The sequence below is a fragment of the Castor canadensis genome, chromosome 8, assembly GCF_047511655.1.
Source record: "Castor canadensis chromosome 8, mCasCan1.hap1v2, whole genome shotgun sequence".
In the NCBI taxonomy this organism is placed as follows: Eukaryota; Metazoa; Chordata; class Mammalia; order Rodentia; family Castoridae; genus Castor; species Castor canadensis.
The window spans coordinates 146,243,377-146,261,761 of NC_133393.1; the positions used below are offsets into that span (position 1 = coordinate 146,243,377).

Sequence of the window (18,385 nt, forward strand, 5' to 3'; positions counted from 1 at the left end):
AAGGGGAGGAAAAAGAAGAGGAGGGGAGGGGAGAGAAGGGAACAGGAGGGAAGGGGAGAGCAAGGAAGGGGAGAGAAGAGGAGGCAACAGAAGGGAAGGGGAGGGAAAGGGAGAGCAGGGAAGGGGAGAGAAGGGCAGAGAAGAAGGGGGCAGAGGGAGAAAGAAAGAGAGAGAGAAAGAAAGAAAGAAAGAGGGAGCGAGGGAGGGAGGGCGGAAGGAAGGAAGGACTCTGATCTCTGCTTGGAGGCTGCAGAGGCTGACCATAGAACCCAGACAGTCCACTCAGCGCCAGAGAGTGAGCTCAGCCCTAGCACTCTCTCTGTCTCTTTTTTCTCTCTCCCTCTCTCTTTTTCTCTGCTTTGGGCACATTTCTTTGCTTCTCCAGGGTTTGGTTCCCACACTGGTAGACTAGGGACCATAGCAGACTGCCTCATGGTTAGCAGAGGTGATGGGGCTGGTGGTGAGATCAGACAAAGATGGGCGCTGACACTGCAGGTACCAATGAATGTGAACTCAGGTATTGATAATACCCAACATCTGTGATCACAGTCGTGACTCCCAGCCTCAGCTTATCCTTGTTGGAAGGTTCTCTCTTCTTCCCAGGTCATTTACTAGTACCATGTGGCATCAGTAGCTTTGCTTTTCTGGGCAAATCAGAATTAGGACCCAAGTCTTAGAGAACAGGCCATGGCCAGCTATCCTGGCTTTAAGAACTTTGGAGAGAAAGAGGTAGAAAAAATCACATCCAGTCATTTGATGTCATTTGCATTTAGCATCAGTCAGGAATGTGACACAAAAGAGGACTTTCATTGCCGGAACATAGACCAGCAGCCAGGTCTATGGGGGACAAGGAGTTTCACCCACCTTGTCATCGGCCCTAGGGTCACAGCACTGACCATAGACAGGGAAGGCACCATAGGCCTGCCTCTCTCCTCCCAGAAGCCTTCCTGGCCTCTCTGTAAACTCGTCTGGTCTCTAGATAGTACTCTCAGGCCCTGCATAGCACTGAAGAGATGTGTGCTTAGGTGGCACTGTGTCAAGTCAACCTCTAGCCTTCTTTCCCACAGAAACTTTTTAATCTAAGCATTAAGGTCTTCCAAGAATGAGGTGCTGAGTGATGTGCGATGTTCCTGAAGCTGAGATGTGGCCATTTGAAGACACAGCCTGGAACCTCACCTTACCCAGCCCTTCTTAAGAGCTACCTTGGAGATCTGGGCCCCTAGACAGGTGGCTCAGTCTTACTGAGTGTCATAGGCCATGGTGTACTGCATACCAGGGACAGCCACCAAATAAAACCTATTGCTTATGTTTGCTGTGCTATGGCCCTGCTCCAACCAGTTCTTTGTCTCTGGCCCATGTGACCTCTCCCCCGTCCACAGTTACTCCATTATCAGATGCCACACATTTACCTCTTGCCCCTAGATATGCTTCCCCACAGGACTGAGTGTCACGCACTCCGCCTACCTGCTTTGCCCGGGAGGCCTGGCCAGTCTAGCTGCTGGGCCCAATTAATCCTCTCTGGAATAATTTCTCCAACTCATTGGACTTGAAATTCTGTGCTATGAGCTGTGGAACTTGGATCCCTCAGGTCTACAAAGGCTCACTATGCTGGGAAGTGGCTGCAAAGGGAGCAGGCCCTGCTCAATGTCACCTAGCAATGGGTACAGGAACAGGAGAGCTCAACCTTATCACCCCTGAAGCTGGGTCCCTTCCATGAGGCAGGGTCCTGACAATAGTGAAGGGCCTGACAGGAAAGTCAACGGCCTTTGCTGTGGATGACCTCGTTTGGGAGCAAGGGAGAGTCTGGAAACACAAACCCATGGGGGAAGAGGAGGGGATGGGCTTGGATCCAAAGCAACTGTCAAGAATGTAAACTAACCGAAGGCAGTGATGCACTCTTGTAATTCCAGCACTCAGGAGGTTGAGGCAGGAAGATCTCAAGTTTGAGGGAGCCTAAGCTATGTAGGATGGCCTTTCTCAAAAAAAAGAAAAGAAATGTAAAATAGTCTTTGAATCTCAGCAAGAATCACAGAATGTTTAATTCTAAGAATCATAGAATCAGAGCCAAGAAAGGCCCTCATGCGTCCAGTGGACTTACTTGGTGCTGTAGAGGAGGAAACAGAGGCTCAGGGAAGGTGGGGTTCTGGCAGCTCCAGAGGAGCCACCCACATCCCACACTCATTCTTGTTTTAAATTTTATTTTATAATTTGAATTAGCATACATTAATAATACAAGGGGTTCCACTGTGATAATTCCACACACGCATATACAGTACCTTGAACAAGTTTACCCCTCCTTTATCTTTCCATCCCCTCCCTTTTCAGTGTTTGTGGGTTGCATTATGCTGCCTTTATATGTAGCTTCCATCCTCTGCATCACTGTTATCCTTTCCTCCTCCCCCTCCTACTGATCGCCCCACAGAGTCCCCCATTTACATTCATGTTCCATTGTATTTATTATCATCCTCATTTTAGATCTAGCTTCCCCAAATGAGAGAGTGCATGCAATATTTGGCCTTTTGAGCTTGGCTTATCTCACTCAGCATCACCGTCTCCAGTTCCATCCATTTTCCTGCATGTGACATAATGTCATTTTTATGGCTGAGTAATAGTTCCATTTGTGTGTGTGTGTGTGTGTGTGTGTGTGTGTGTGGTGTTTTCTTCTTGATGGCCAATCTGGCTGTGATGAGATGGAAACTTACTGTAGTTTTGACCACACGTGTTCTTTTTTTTTTTTTGGTAGGGTTTCGTGCTTGCAATGCAGGCACTCTACCACTTGAGCCACACCTCCAGTCCCCACACATGTTCTTGAGGTTGGGGCTGCCCCTTCTGGATTCCCTATGAGGATGCAGTCACAGAGGAACCCCTGGCCAGCCAGCAAGAGCCCAACTGCCTATCCTGCTAGGGAAGTGTGTGCCCACAGTCATAGCAGGAGGGCAGAGCCAGGCGTGTTGGTCCACAACTGGGCTCAGGTGGCTTGTGGACTTCATCCTCTGCCATGGCCACACTTCCTGAGGCCACCCTAGCAGTGCCCTGGATATATAAACAAACACTTGGGTGAGGTGACGCCACCCTCAGCCAGGTGGAAGTCCTGATGCCAAGGAGGGAGTTGACAGAAGAACCAAGTCTGTGGGAGATATGGATCCGTCCCGTGGGAACCATGCCTTTCCAGAAGCCCAGATCCAGAAAGGATAGTGGGCATCCTGAAATGGGAACTTCAGTTGGAGCATAGCGGGCTGCCAGCAAGGGCATGAGGACCCCCCGGTCCCCCACGCTGAGGGCCAGCTGCCCGGGAACAAGGCACATTGCAGAATGTGGTCCAGGTGGTCCAGTTCATTAATGCCTAATCTTCTGGCAGAGGACATTCATCAGGGAACTTGTCCAGGGACTCCCTTTGCTTGGGCCCCATTCTTCCTCCCTCAACCTGGTGGCTCCAGGAACAGTCTGTGGCTGTTGCTCTGGGATAGAGAACGGGGCTCCCTCCAGCTGGAATGACAGCCAGCCACATCTCACAACTACAGACTGTGGAAGCCAGACACAGGTTTGGGGAGAGACCCTCCCAAGGGACTGTCTTACTGGATCTTGCTCCTACAATCCAGGGCTGGAAAGACACAAATCAAATACATTTTCTCTTGGTTAGAGAAATAGCCCAGAGTGGAACAGAATGAGGCAAGGTGAAAGATTTTCCTTTGATTCTGTGAGCACAATAGAAGCCCTCAAACAGTCTACCTGGGATCCACTGAATGTTTCGAGGCAGATTACACACACACATAAATGTTTATGTGTGCTGTAATCATATGTGCATAATTTCCATGAACCAATGCTTATACTCAATACACTCTGATATTTGTTTTACTCTATGCCATTTTCTTTTATTACTACTGAGACCCACTAAACTGATTTCATGATAAGCTAACGGATTGTGACCTGCAGTATGATGACAGGCAGGACCAACAGCCTTCCAGTAAATCCTTCTTGTGGCTTACTTGAGTCCCAGAGGAGTGGGTCACTTGCAACCTGCTAGCTAAAATGCTAACTGTTCTTTGCCTCTGTTCCAGCCCCTGTCCACACCCACTGCCAACCTGGCCAGGCTCCCTCAAGGGACAGCAAGAGTCATTTGTTCATCCATCTGTAGAAGAGACATGGAGGCTTTGTGGAGAGAGAACTAGAGCTGGACAGACCTTGGTTCTAATACCAACCCTGGCTGGTCAGTCACATGACCTTGGGTGAACTCCTTAACCCATGAATGTCCACGTCATAGGAGGATGAAGTGAGACCAGTGGAAAGCAGTCCTAGAATGGAGCATTTTGCACATGGCAGTTCCTGTACCTCAACCCCAAGGTGACAAGTGTCATTTCTAATGCAAGGAAACAGAAGGAGGGGGACGTCCTCTCAAGAGTCTCCAATGAATGTTGAGTCCTGTGTGCGGCACCCATTTGCACAGGAAGTCTTTGCCACAGCAGGGACCAGGGAGGCAGATGAGGGCCAGCAGCATCTGGAGAGCAGGCAGGGAGGGTCTGGCCTGGGACTTGTCTCCACCTACTCTGCCCTGCCCAGTTTCCAGGATCCTGGAACTGCTTCTAGGCAGGGCTGTGGGGACAGAGATGGAAATTTTGCTATCCTTAGTGGCTTATACCCGCTGGGCCATGCTCACTCCAACTGCCTGACCTGCTGCCAGGGAGAAGAGGAGGGATTCCTGGAATCTGAGAACGGAGGATGACAATGCTCTTCAGGCCCATCCCTCATGTGGTCACTGCCTGGGCCAGGGTTCGACCTGTGGATCTTCTGGATCCCAGGGTCCCTTCTGGGCCTGCTGGCATGGGATCCCTGGTTTGGAATTAACCTAACCCGAGCAAGGCCAGCAGTCTTCCGGTAAGTTCTTGTTGTGCCTTAGGGTCCTGAATGATCAGGTCACTTGCCACCTGCTAACTGAAACACTGTCTTTATAGCCTCGATTCTCATCTAAATCACCCTGCTCCAAGCAGGCCGGCAGAATACGCAATGCAGGCCTGAATTGCAGCTGACATTCCTACATATTTTTGAATATGATTCTGATATCTAACAAAATGATAAGACCTTGAGTGGTAGCAAAAATTAACAAAATAACATTTATAAAGTGCCATGAAGAGCTATGTGTCAGGCTTGGTTCCAAGTGCTGTACTAAGTACAGTTGTCCTCAGTATCATGGGACATGGGTTTCAGAACCTCTTCAGATACCAAGACCCGTAACAGAGAACACAGCAGACAACCTGAATGGTCCCTCTTCAAGGACAGCCTCTGTTCAGTGTCTCCAGTGTGGCAAGCTGGAAGGCTGCTCTGAGACTTAGCTCGGTGTCTCCAGCCTCTTACCCTTACTCATAGGGTCCAGGGGACATCAGTGTAGCCAACCTCAGGACTGGTTAGGTGGGACATACCTGCAAAGTAACAGCCCCAGTGTGGCCTCAGCTGGAGTGGGAACTGGAGACTTCCAGGCACATACGTATGAATAAGCCACCAGATCCCTGAGTCTGGTGTGCACTAGATTGCTGGAAAGACACATCTCAGCCAGCGACCTCACTGTAGGCTCATTCCTGGATACAGAGCCTAGTGCTGGCCATGCCATCTCAGCTGTGGGACATGGCCGAGACCTTCTCAAGGTCTCAGCTTCCTCCTCTGCAAAATGGGAGATCTGGGACCACGTCACTGTACCTGGAATCTTTTCAGGCCGGATGCATTTCCAAGGTCCTGATGTTTTGGGATCTTTTAGAAAAGTTAGTGGATATTACATATTATGTAAAACCCCTAGTAGCCATCCTGAGTCAAGCATGCTAATATTCCTACAGTTAATCTAGGAATACTTAAAGTGTCATACATAAAGTCTGTAAGTAAATTTATGCCACTTCAGGTCAGGTTTCACCACCACATGAATCAGTTACTTTAACAGTTGTCTTTTGCTGAGGATTCTGCATTGAAGAATCACAGATAGCGGTTATTAGCCCTCTCCTGCCATCTCTCATGGGGCTCGGCCAAGGGTCATGCACTTGTGTAAGATGCAGTGGGGGACAACGGTGTTTCAATTGTCACAGCTACCATGAATCTGTGTTTTGTTGTTGTTGTTGTCACAGACCAAGTATGGTATTGCTTGTTCACAGGCTTCTCATACAGCTCCAAGCCATAGGGGCTATTGTAATTCCCACTTCACAGATGGAAAGTCAAGGCCAAGGGCAGGTGAGCGCCCTGCTTCCTAAGCTTCAGTTCTTAGATGCACTGCCTGGCAGTCATCACCCATTATGTGGCCTGTCACACAGCTAGGAAGGAGAGGTGGGAGACTCAGGCCTCTGGCTTTGACTTTTCTTTCCCACCTCGCTGGGCATGTGTTTCTCAGTAAGCACAGTTTCTCGGTAAGCCCATGGCTGACTGAGAGTTGACTCATGGCCTGGGTGGTTGCTTTCCAGCCATTTTGGCAGTTAACTCTAGCCCAGTTTCACAACGCTGCTCCCATTTGCCCATGAGCCTCGGGTCTAAACCCTGGGCAGTGGCCTGACTGGTGAGCTACTCTGTCCTCTGTTCCTTTGCAGCTCAGACACAGCTCCCAGCTCCCAGAAAGACCAGAGGTGTGCAGAAAGGTGAGCAGAGAGCTTGGGGTCACCTTTTCTCTAGGGGCCTAGAGGAGGAGGACAGAAGGCTGGGAGGAAAGGAGGGCTGCTGCTGGACTCCTGAAGGACAAGATGCCTAAGAGGCTCCAGGCTCCTGGTTCAGGAAAAGAGCTGTCATTATGGCAACCAGGGTTCAAATCCCAGGCAGTTAGGAACTTTGTGAGCCGGGAAGGGTTTTGGACTCGGCTTAGTTCAGAAGCCAGGTAGGAACCTCAGCATCTCAGATGTGTCTCTTAAGAGAAGCACGCAGTTGGGGTTTGTTTCAGACCCAATTGGAGAGTCCTTTCCTTTGAATAGAGCATTTGAAATTATGAAAAGTGCAGTGACCGAGGTGGGCATTTCACTAGCTATCTCACAGTAATGAAAGAGAAGCAGTGAGTAAGGGATATCCCTGGTAAGGGATACAGAGGGGCTTTGACTCCATTTCACCATACTCTGCCGCCACCAGTAAGAAGGTCCGTCTGTCTTTTCCTTCAGGGAGAACAAACATCATCCCTTCCCAGCTGGACACCAAGCCACTTGGAATATTGAGAAGGGCAACAACACTGTTTTGGACATCACAGCAGCAGACACATCTCCATCTGCCAAGGTATATGTCCTCCTGCCAGCTGACTCCCAGCCGGGGACAGCAAAATCCAGCACTGCCTTTGTGGAAGAAAGGTGGAATGACAAATGGCCCAGACATTCAAAAACAGCAGGAGTGGGCTCGGGTGAGGCTCAGTAGTGGAGGGCTTGCCTAGCACAGGAGAGGCCCTGGGCTCCATCCCCAGCACCACACACACACACACACACACACACGCACACACACAGAGCACAAAGACCTGTCAATCACATTAAAATACTTCCCTTGTATTTTAGAATGTCACTCTGTCCTTCCACCAGCTGCACGCCTCACCCTTCTCTCGCTGCTTTCTCCTCTTGATCTAATATCTGGTCTTTGACCCCAGTTCCTGACACAGAGCTCCTGGTCCCTTGGAATTTCCTGGGTGATGGGAGTGAGAAGGCTTTTGATGGGCCTCTGGCTGTGGGCTGGCCACCAGAGAGACCAAGCCATGATTACACATTTGCAACTTTTAGCTCCACACACTCTTTCTCTGGGAACAGGCCAGAGGGGGAATTAGTAATTTGATCATGCTGTCCAAGTGCAGCTTCTGTAAAGATCCCTGGGTTATGGGGTTGGGGGAACACACGAGAGTTCACTGTACCTCTTCATCTGGCTCTTCCTCTGTGGCCTTTGTCATTGCCTTTACAACAAATGAGGATTCCCAGTGTTCCCCTGAGTTCTGTGAACTGCTCCAGCAAATTGATCGAACTTAATGAAGGGGTGGTTGGAACCCCAAGTGTGTATGTAGCTTGTTGGTCAGAAGTTCCAGAGGCCTGGACTAGCAGCTGTCATCTGAAGTGGTGGAAAGACTTGTAGAGCTGAGTCCTTGGCTATGGAACCTGCTGCTATCTCTCGGTATTTTCAGAATTGAGTTGAGTTGGAGGACTCCCAGTAGGTGTCCCCGGGAGAGCATCGGGGGACCCCACACACACTTTGGTCCCAGAGGTATATAGTGTCAACTACGCAATAAGAGAAGATAAGTGTTTTTCTAGACATAAACCTGTCAGAGTGACCATTCTGCCCACACGGCCCTGGGCTGGTCTGTTTTCTGTTACTAAGAACACAATTCCAAGGACTGGCTAAGCTCTATGGAAAAGGTTTATTCTGGCTTGAGGCTCTGAAGGTGCAAGGCCAAGGAGCCACAGCGGGCAATGGCCTTCTTATTGGCAGCATCCCAAGGTGATCCGGCCATCATCTGACAAGAGACAGGGAGCAGATGTGACGCTTCTCCGGTCTCCCTCTCCTTACAAGCCATCATGACCTTATCCTAATCACCTCCCAAAGGTCCTGCCTTTAAATGCCATATTGGATTCAGTTTCCACCCTCTTGATACCTCATGATGGGGATTAAAGTCCAGCGTGTTTCAGAGGGGATAGCCAACGTTCGAGCCATGGCACTGCCCCTCCCCCAAAGTGCTATAGTTCTGTGGGCACACGGGTCTACAAGCAGATAGAACCTTTGTGCAATCAATTAATTGACCAACCAATAAAAATGCTCCTTTCTCCAAATAGACAGAGTGTTCCCCCATCCCTAGCCCCAGGTCTCACCACTGGGCAAATGGATCCCAGGATGGATTTTAGACACCATGTGTGCACTCAGGGCCCTTGGCAGTTCTCATAACTTAGGAGAAATTCCCATTTCCTCTCGGCTCTATTCTGCTCCATGAATGCTTTCAGTACCCATACCAGTTCACTTCTGTCTCGTGTGTGTGTGTGTCTGTGTCTGTGTCTGTGTATTCTCCACACCAAGCAATTCACTTCTTGGGGAACCTGACTGAGTGTCCTGCAAGTTAACCCAATTCTGACAACCATCACCTGGAGATAGCATCAGACCCCACAGGCTAGGGGCTCAGGCCACGGCCTGTCCCACTTCAGATGCCAATCATAGGTCCCAGCCTCCTGGACTTGTGGCTGATCAGTTATACATTGACGGTTCCCACAACCTCTGCCTTGGGTTGGATAAGCTGTGAGAATGGCTCACGGAATCCCAGGAGACACTTCGTGCTGCTCGCTAGTGCTTCTGTGGCACATACCCTCTCTCTCTAGCAGGCCGCTGTCAGGTATTTCTGGTGTCACCACCTGGAATGGTCTCCTGACCGGTCCTGTTTGGTTTTTTGAAGCTTTAACACATAGGTCCGAGTGACATCAGCCAGTCTCCAGCCCTTTTCCCTTCCTGGAAGTCAAGGGCAAGGCTCAAAGTTCCAACCCTCTAATCATGGTTGCTTCCCCTGGCAACTAGGCACCTCCCCATTCTTAGGGGCTTTCCAAAAGTCACTTCATTAACAGAAACTCCATGCCGTTGAAAGGGGCTTGCTATGAGTAGCAACACAACATCCCTTCTCTCCTGCTCTTATCGCTTAGGAATTCCAAAGATTTTAGTTGCTGTATGCCAACAACAGCTAGGAGAACCAAGTATGTGTTCTTATTGCCAAAGACAAATCACAAGAAATTTAAAGAAATTAACAGGCTTTATTTTCAATTCAAGAATTGGGTGAGCCGGGTGCCGGTGGCTCAATCCTGTAATGCTAGCTACTTAGGAGGCAAATAGTTCTCAAGACTCCATCCCCAAAAGTAACCAGAGTAAAATAGTCTGGAGGAGTGGCTTAAGTTGTAAAGCACTTGCTGTGCAAGTGTGAAGCCCTGAGTTCAAATCCCAGTCCCAGCCAACAACAACAAAACAAGCAACACTTCATTGCATAAAATAGAGCAAATGTTCCAATGAGCTGAGCAGAGCAAGCTGGTTTTAGAGACGGAGAGGGCTGATAAAGTTACTCTCCTGTGTAGAGGGGACACGGCGAAGACAATTAGAAGTAACCCCTCAACATCGTGTTCTTTTTTTTTTTGGTGGTACTAGGGTTTGAACTCAGGGTCTTGTCCTTGCAAGGTAGCACTAGGTTTTTTTGGGGGTAATGACTAAGGGAGAGGGAACTTTGGCCGAAGCTGGCCCATTTGAGCACTTTCTCTCCCGACCTCTCTGAAGGTGTCGGGAGCTTCAGGATGAGTAACTCCATTTAGTTTTTAGTCTGTCCTGCTGGAGCCCAGTGCTGGAGCTCAGTCCAAAACAATGGCCTCCTGTAATTTGTAGCGTGTCCTTAGGAACACAACTCGTAGAGTCCTTATGAATGTCTTGTCCTGTGAAAATGAACTTTGAATTATTAGAATACATTTGTTCACAACAGCCAATGGCAAGGAACAATCCAAACAGATCAATTCATAGACTAGATGAACCAATTGTTAATATATTTACATATTGCTACACAGCAATACCAATTTTAAAACAATCTTTATCCACAACATGGATGATTTTCACAAACATTATATTGAGTGAAAGAAGCAAACAAATGACTCCATTTATATGAATTTCAAGAAAAAGTCACAAGTCGTGACTGTGGTATGCACCCAGGCCTACGTAGGCACGGAGGAAAATCCTAAAGGCTAGATTGTAAGAAAAAAAAAAAAAAAAAAGCCATGATTTGAAGACCTGTATCACAGATGCCTCATCAGTTTGTAAGACACAAGTCTGAGCTAGCCAGCAGTTTGATTCTGGATAGATCTCTGAGTCATGTGCAGTTACTTGGGTGAGTGGGTCAGGACCCTGTCATGACACAGGTGAAAGGAAAAATCCAGTCACAATATTTTCTCTAGTAACAGTGAGATGTGGCAATCGGGCAGTGAAGTCTACCGAATGGGTGACGTCAGTCAGAAGACAGAGTGTCAGTGCTCCAGCCAGGTCTTAGGGATGTGGCATGTCGTTATGAGAGGAAAGGTCTTGAATTTATGTGGAAGGGAAAGTAGACTATGGTGAATGTCTGGCTTAAAATAATGTGTGGTGACAAGCAGCAACAATCAGAGCTGGTGACATTGGACTTCTGAGTGTCCAGGCAAAAGAAAGGCATAGAAGGGACGATTCTTCTTTGGCTTCCGGTACAGTCTCATTTCCAAATCCTGTATAGTCTTTATAATTTCTAAGGACAATGATTAAAATGCATATATATATATATATATATATAATCTCAATAATTATAGAAGTCAGAGTATGGTTACCTCTGGAGTAAAAACTGCAGTAAAGACTGCAAAGGGGCAGTCTTGCTGTGGGTGGCAACAGTACATCGAGTACCCATTTCCCCCCAGTTTTGCTTTCCAGGGTTTCCACTACAGATGGTCAACCACACCCTAGAATATCAAATGGAAACTTTCAGAAATAATTCTTAAGTGTTTAAATTGTGCACTGTCTGAGTTGCCTGATGGAATCTGTGCTGCCTTGCTCTCTCCTACTTGTTTGGTGTTTCCACTCGGTACATGTCACCTGTCCATTAGCCACTCAGTATGACATAGTACACATAAGGCTTGGTGCTAGCCTTGGTGTCAGCATCCCCTGGGGAGCTTAAGGGGAAAATACTGTACCTGGTTTTTTAAAATTCATCTTTATCTAAAAATAATCCTTATGCCAAAGTGTTTCCTTTCAAAAAAGGTATAAAAATGTGTTGAGCTGAGTACTTCATTGTAGGCACTTACTGTATATGAGCTATACGTCTATACGTAAATATAAAATTAAAAAACAATAGTTTGTAAATATTTAGTCCATATGTGTTTCATTATAACTTTGATTTTGCATAATCTAAAAATCCCTATGCACTTGAATTTTGTAAGTTTGGGTTTTTTTGGCGGTACTGGGGTTTGAACTCAGGGCCTACACCTTGAGCCACTCTACCAGTCCTTTTTTGTGATGGGTGTTTTCAAGCTAGGATCTTGTGAGCTATTTTCCCTAGGCTGGCTTCGAACACACAATCCTCTAGATCTCTGCCTCCTAAGCAGCTAGGATTACAGGTATGAGCCACAGACACCCGGCTGAATTTCATAAGGTTTTATGACATGTACAGTGACTTTGTTTTCCATATTTCTGAACAGCAGACCATTTGACTTGTGAGGACATGGATTTGGTACGAGCGCAACCGGACAACCAGGCAGGGAAAGATGGAGAGGCTGGTGTTGATTTGCAAAGGTAACCACCAGAGCTCAGGCCCTGGGGAAGGCTGCGAGCTTCCTCATGATTAGGGATGGCTGTGTTCCACCAGGGCTGGCTGGAGGTGAGCCTTGCCTTCTCATCAGTCTCTGATTTGCAGAGGCAGACATATTGTCCCAGGGAAAAAATAACTAAATATTTGGGAAATAACTCAAGATTTAGTCAGGTGAATGACGTTGGCCTTGGGATGCCAAGGACAGCAATTGCTGCACTCTGGAGACTCCCTTCTGTGAGTCCCAGGAACTCAAGTCTTCAAGACCATATGCCACCAAGGAAGCCCTTTAATAGTAATGAATTCAAGGCCAATTATGCATCAATCAGCAGCTGTAACACCGCCAGCATCCATCGCAGCAGGAGCAGGTGAATCGGTGAGCTGTCTGTGCAGAACTTCACAGATCCAGACTGGGATCTTTTCCTGTGCCAGGCAGCATGGCTGCCCAATACAGGAGATCCTGGGGCACAGACGGCCACCCCTGAGATATTCGGTTTAATTAAGAAACACAAGAAGCCAAGCTTCCATTGGCTCCCAACCATAGACACAAACCTCTATAGCTAATTAACCCACAGTGGCCTCACTGATCTTTCCAGCTCTGTCTCTATTTGCTCTTTCTCTCTGTCCTTACACACCTGAGGAAATGCAGAGATCAGGGTGGACTAGCCATGACATTTGTACAGTTTGGGGTTCCTCAGCAGGCTGACCTCCTTGCCTTCATCCCACCCTTCCCAATGCAAGCCCCCGGGGGGCCTTCACTGTGTTACTTGATTTACATCTACTGAGTAACTGATAATTGAGCCTAAATCCATTTATCTGTTAACACTGAAGGGTTTTCTTGGGCTGGGAGTATGGCTCAAGTGGTAGAATACCTACCTAGCAAGCACAAGGCCCTGAGTTCAAATCCTAGTACCACCAAATAGAGTTTTAAAAGCAAAGGGTTTTCTTGGTGGTGTATTTGACTTCTTGTCACTGAGGAATTGCTATGTGTGCACAGCATCAGAGATCGATTCAAAGGTAAGTGCATTTGCATATCTATATATACAGCCAGCGCTGTATCTGTGATTCAACCCACTGCCAACATGAACTGTGTAGACAGGCTTGTGATGGCTGCATCATACCAAACACGTACAGACTTCCTTTCCCATTCATTTTCCATAGACAACACAGGGCAACAGCTACTCCCACTGCGCTTCCATGGTTTTAGGTATTATGTGTAATCTAAAGGTGATTTAAAGTATGCAGAGGACATACACAGGTTACATGCAAATACTATGCATTTATATAAGGGACCTCAACATCCATGGTGTGGGGTCCAGTGGGTCCTGGAGCCTGTCCTGCACAGATACTGACACAGGACTGTGCTTCAGTGAGAATCCAGGTATCAGCTGACAGATGAGAGGGCCAGCAAAGATTTCTGAGAGTCTCAGAGTGCCTGTGCCTGTCCAGAGCACCCTCTAGACTCACATAGTCCCTTGGGAGGGTCCCCCTTTTTCTCATTGGACGTCAGGTCCCTCCATTGAAAAGTGAAGGAGGTGACTCTGCTCCTTCCTGGGCTCCTTTGTTGTCACCAGCCTCCTCTGTTCTCCCTGAAGGAAATTCAGGGATGGTACTTGACAGAAGGTGCACAAAAAACCCACCTTTGCCCTTCCTGATGCTGTTCCTGTTAAGGCTAAACTCGAGTGGGCTAGCAAAGACCCCTCACCACTCTGCCCTGTAAAATGCTAGGGGCCTGAGCCCTTTGTCCCAAATTTTTTCCATGAATGGCTGATCCCACCTGCTGAGAGAACAAGGTGGCCAGGGGCCAAAGGAGGATATCCAGAACATTTAGTTTGAGAGGGTTGTCACAACCCTCTCAAAGTCCAGTTCTTCAGAGAAGCAAAGGCACAGCCATAGCAGAAAGTCAAGGTCATCAAAGTACAGAATGTTTAATGTAATCTGGCCCCTCTTCTCTTTGACTTACCTCACATACAGGACTCCCAAACCCTGCCTGCCACCCTGCCTCTGTCTCCTACTCTTCTCAGATCTCTCCCTCCATCTCAAGCAGGATCCTTGCGTTTCCTGAGGCCCCTTCTCTGGGTCAGTGCTCCAGGTCCTCTCAGCATGGCTGGAAGTGTCCCTGGGGAAGGTCTATCTGGCCATGGCTAAGGTCACTCCCATCAGTCCATCCAGATGCCCCTCTTACCTGTTTCTTCTCTTCATGAGACCTCTAGCTTTCTGCAAGGGTTGAACTTCTCAGTGACACTGTAAAACTCTTTAGGGACTTTTTAGAGAGATGCAGGAAAGGTACAAATTGTGAGTGGCAGAACATCTGGCAGCTGCCGGGGCTTCTTCACCCCCCCAACCCCCACCTGGGAGGCTGAAGTCAAGTCTTTTTTCTTCCTCATCTGTAGCGACATGGATGACGTGCCTCTGGGTGAAGGTGGACAGCTACAAGACACAGACCTGTCGGCTGCAGAAAGGGTGTTTTTGAAAGAGTTCCCTAGGTGGAAACGGGATCAAGAAATGGCCATTAGACAGCTCCAAGCCCTCACAGATGACATTGACACAGCCCACAAAAGCATCACCCAGGCCAAAGCAGTGGTCAACTCCACCTCTGTCGCCTCTGGACTCATGAGCCTCCTGGGTTTCGCCCTGGCTCCAGCAACAGTGGGAGGAAGCCTGCTTCTCACAGCTGTTGGCCAAGTTTTGGGAGTAGCAGCAAGGGTCACCAGTGTTGTAACTGACATGTTGGAAAACTCTTGCAAAAAAAAAGCCCGAGCTCAGGCCAGCAGCCTAGTGCCCACTGGTCACCAGGAGCTCAAGCAGGCGGGGGGAGAGAAGACATCCTACATCAGAGCTGCCAGTAAGATTGTCTACGATTGTGGAAGCGCTTTGGAAATCATCAGGAAGCACACCCATGCCTTTCGACAAGCCAGAGCCCACCCACACCTGGCCATTGCAGCCAAGCATCTCCTGACCACCGGCCAAGTCTCAAGCCGACACAGCAGGCAGGTACAAAAGGCCTTTGGAGGCACAGCACTGGCAATGACAAAAAATGCTTGCATGATAGGAGGGGCCGTGACCGCCTTATTCCTTGGCCGGGACTTGGCTGCTGTCTCGAAAGATTGGAAGCAACTGAAGGACGGACCGAGAGCAGAGCTGGCGGAAGAGCTACGGGGGCACGCTCAAGAGCTGGCAGAGCTGGTGATGGAAAGCGAGTACTATTACCAGAGACTGCGGCAGAAGGTGAGGGGGTGCTGGGGGGGGGCTTTAACTGGGACCTGTGGGAGCCGTGGTAGGCCAGACAGGGCTGGAGGAGCCTGGGTACGTGGGTGAAGTGTGCAGGGATGTCCCTTTGGATGTGGCCTGTGGTGGCCCTGGGGGTCTATATAGTGTCAAGTGTCCCTTGTGGATTGGATACCTGTCCTGGACAGGTATGGCCATGCTTTCCCTTTCTCTCTCAAAGCTCTTTAAGGTCCCCATGCTGGGAAGGATGGGGGTGGTCACTGAGACACAGGGAGTGTTCTGGATGAGTCGCCTCAACTCACATGTGGAAGCTATAAGCCCCCATGTGACTGTTTGGAGGTGGGGCCTTTGGGAGGTAATTAGGGTTGTATAGGGGTTATAAAGGTGGCATTCCCATCCTAATCTGATAAGACTGATGCCATAAAAAAGGAGGAGGAAACTCGAGGGGGGCCGCCATGCACCAAACAAAGGAAAAGTCAGTGAGAAGGCAGCCAGCCTCCAGCCAAGAAGAAGCAAACCTCTACCAGGAGCTTCGAGTCAGCACCTTGATCTGGCCCTCAGCCTCCAGAAGTGTGAGAAAAGAAATTTCTGCTTCGTAAACCACTCCATCTCTGGCACTTTGTCATGACAGCCCCAAATTCAGAAGACAGGGAGATTATGTTTTCCAAGTACCTTAGTCTTGCCTTGGGCTGGGTAATTTGTGGACAACTGACATTTATGGCTCACAGTTAGAGGCTGGCGAGGCCACGGTCAAGGCACCAGCAACAGCAGCTTGAGGGTATGGTGATGTCTTCTGTTTCACAGAAGACACCTCACCTTCTGCTGTGGCATCACCTGGAGGAAGAGACAGAGGAGCACCCTGGGATCCCTTTCTCCCTTTCATAGGGCACTAATCCCATTCTAGAGGGCTCCGCCCCCATGACCGAATCACCCCTCTGGAGGCCCAACCTCCTGCTACCTTCACATTGGGGATTAGGTTTCAACCTGTGAATTTTGAGGAGATACAAATATTCAGACCTTAGCACCATGTTCTTAAAGCTAGATAGTGTAGACCCAGGATGGCACAGGCCAGCAGCTGCCACCCAGCTGGCTAGTATTTATCTGCACTGTGATGCTGCATCAGAGCCTCTCTGTGATTGGTGGATTTTCTTCTCTTTGCTCTCTCTTTCAAATAACTGACATAATAATTGTACTTTTGTTTTTGTTTTTTCCAGAAACTCTTGCAAGAAAAAACGACTTAGGAGCTAACATTTGGAGTGTGCCATGGAGGCCTTGGGACTCTGAGTGCAGTAAAAGGTGACCAGGCTGGGAATGGCAAGACTGGCAGAGGAGCTACCTGGAAACTCGCCAACTGGGAGGTCCAAGTGGGCTTCTCGGTCTTGAAAGAGCTGACCTAAGGGTACTGTCAGCTCCACTAATGAAACTCCCTCATCCCGTACCCTAACTTGACTGCTGCTGCCACTCTGTGGGTGGGGGGATCTGTAGTCACTCACTTACACACACCACCAGTTGCTTTAGAGAGGTATTCTGCCAGCCTCTAGAGTAAGCGACCACAAGGCAGGAGGGTCCCTGAGGGAGAGTCTCCTGTCCTCTCCTCCATGTCAACTTTCCAGCAGGTCGCCTCTCTGTGTGCTCTTCCTCCCTACCTTGCAGTAACTGTGGGCTCACAGCCCAGTTTGCACACAAAGAATGTCACTGGAACCTGCTCAACCAGATTCCAGTGGGAAGGAGAGAGGCCCCGAGAGGCCCAGGATCCCCCTCTTAGTCCCTGTCCTGTTCTTGGCACGCCTTCAAGACCTCTCACCCTATTTGAGATTTCCTGGTTTGCCTATCTTAAAAATATTTTTTTTCTTTTCTGTGCTTTAGCTGCCATTTTGAATGTCATGTGCGAATATTATTATTTTTTTTAATTCAGGACAGTAAACAATAGGAGGACAAAATAAAGCAACAAGCCGGGTGACAATCATTGTATTTTAGCACAGAACTTCTGGCTTTACTTGACTGTCTTTAGACTGCCTGCTGACTCTCCTTGCAGGGTGCATGGTGGTGTTGGACCTTTCTGTCGTCCCCATCCCCTCTGCCTACAGAGCTAAACCTCCATCTTTCTCTTTTCACTTGACAGGACTTCACTGTTTTCACAGGCATTGCTTCTTTATGCTGCAAAATACCCTTTGATTATGCATGATTTTTAATTAGGCAAAAATTAGTCATTGCTCTTTCTGGGTTTTTTTATTACCACGTATTAGTTGTACAAATAATGGGTTTCACTGTGACATTTTTATGCATGCTCATAATGTACTTTGATTATATTTAGCCTCCTCACTTGTCCTCCCTCCCTCCTCCTGATGGCCCTTTCTACTTTCTTGTCTTTAAAAGCAAAACAGTCTGCATATGAGAGAAAACATGTCATACTTGTCACCCTGAGTCTGGTTTATTTCGCTTAACACGATGCTCTCCAGTTCCCAGCAAGACGGTTTGTTCTTTATGGCTGAATAACACGCCATGACGGAGTACATATATCTTACATTCTCTGTAAGCACTCATCTGTCGAGGAGCATCCAGGCTGGTTCCCTAACTGGCTGTTGTGAACAGTGCTGGAGAAACATGGGTGCCCAGGTGTGTCTGTGATAAGCTGACTGAGAATTATCTGGGTATATACCCACGAGTGGCGTAGCAGGATCCTATGTGAGTTTTATTTTGTTTTATGAGGAACCTCCATACTGATTTCCATAGTGTCTGGACTTATTTACATTTCCACCAACAGTGCATAATCAACACCAGCATTTGTGTTGTTCATTTTTTTGTGACAGCCATTCTGCCTGGGGTGAGATGGAATGTCAGGGAAATTTTGATTTGCTTTTCCCTGATGGATAAAGAGGTGGAACTTTTTTTTTTTTTTTTTAA

The 18,385-nt window shown here is 48.3% G+C and overlaps 1 protein-coding gene and 1 pseudogene across 4 annotated transcripts; both read left to right on the forward strand.

The window, feature by feature from the left end:
* The first annotated feature begins 6,484 nt into the window (after nt 1-6,484).
* On the forward strand, nt 6,485-17,899 carry LOC109692952 (apolipoprotein L6). Of its 4 annotated transcripts, none has more exons than XM_020173929.2 (5): nt 6,485-6,605; nt 7,113-7,224; nt 12,147-12,240; nt 14,647-15,481; nt 16,696-17,899. In XM_020173929.2, the coding sequence occupies exons 3-5, from the start codon at nt 12,170-12,172 to the stop codon at nt 16,720-16,722; spliced, it is 933 nt and encodes a 310-aa protein (XP_020029518.2). In that variant the 5' UTR covers nt 6,485-6,605; nt 7,113-7,224; nt 12,147-12,169; the 3' UTR covers nt 16,723-17,899. The 4 variants fall into 4 exon arrangements, with proteins under 4 accessions (XP_020029518.2, XP_073940443.1, XP_073940444.1 ...); XM_074084342.1 differs by having other exon boundaries at nt 12,150-12,240; XM_074084343.1 differs by lacking the exon at nt 12,147-12,240.
* Nucleotides 10,707-11,191, forward strand: LOC109692954 (single-stranded DNA-binding protein, mitochondrial pseudogene; annotated as a pseudogene).
* Nucleotides 17,900-18,385: the final 486 nt, after the last annotated feature.

What these genes read in the sequence shown, in the direction of transcription:
- LOC109692952 (XM_020173929.2), top strand. Translation starts at nt 12,170, where the DNA reads ATGGATTTGGTACGAGCGCAACCGGACAACCAGGCAGGGAAAGATGGA. An exon ending in GCTGGTGTTGATTTGCAAAG is followed by an intron (nt 12,241 to 14,646) that starts GTAACCACCAGA and finishes CCTCATCTGTAG; the next exon opens with CGACATGGATGACGTGCCTC. An exon ending in ACCAGAGACTGCGGCAGAAG is followed by an intron (nt 15,482 to 16,695) that starts GTGAGGGGGTGC and finishes TGTTTTTTCCAG; the next exon opens with AAACTCTTGCAAGAAAAAAC.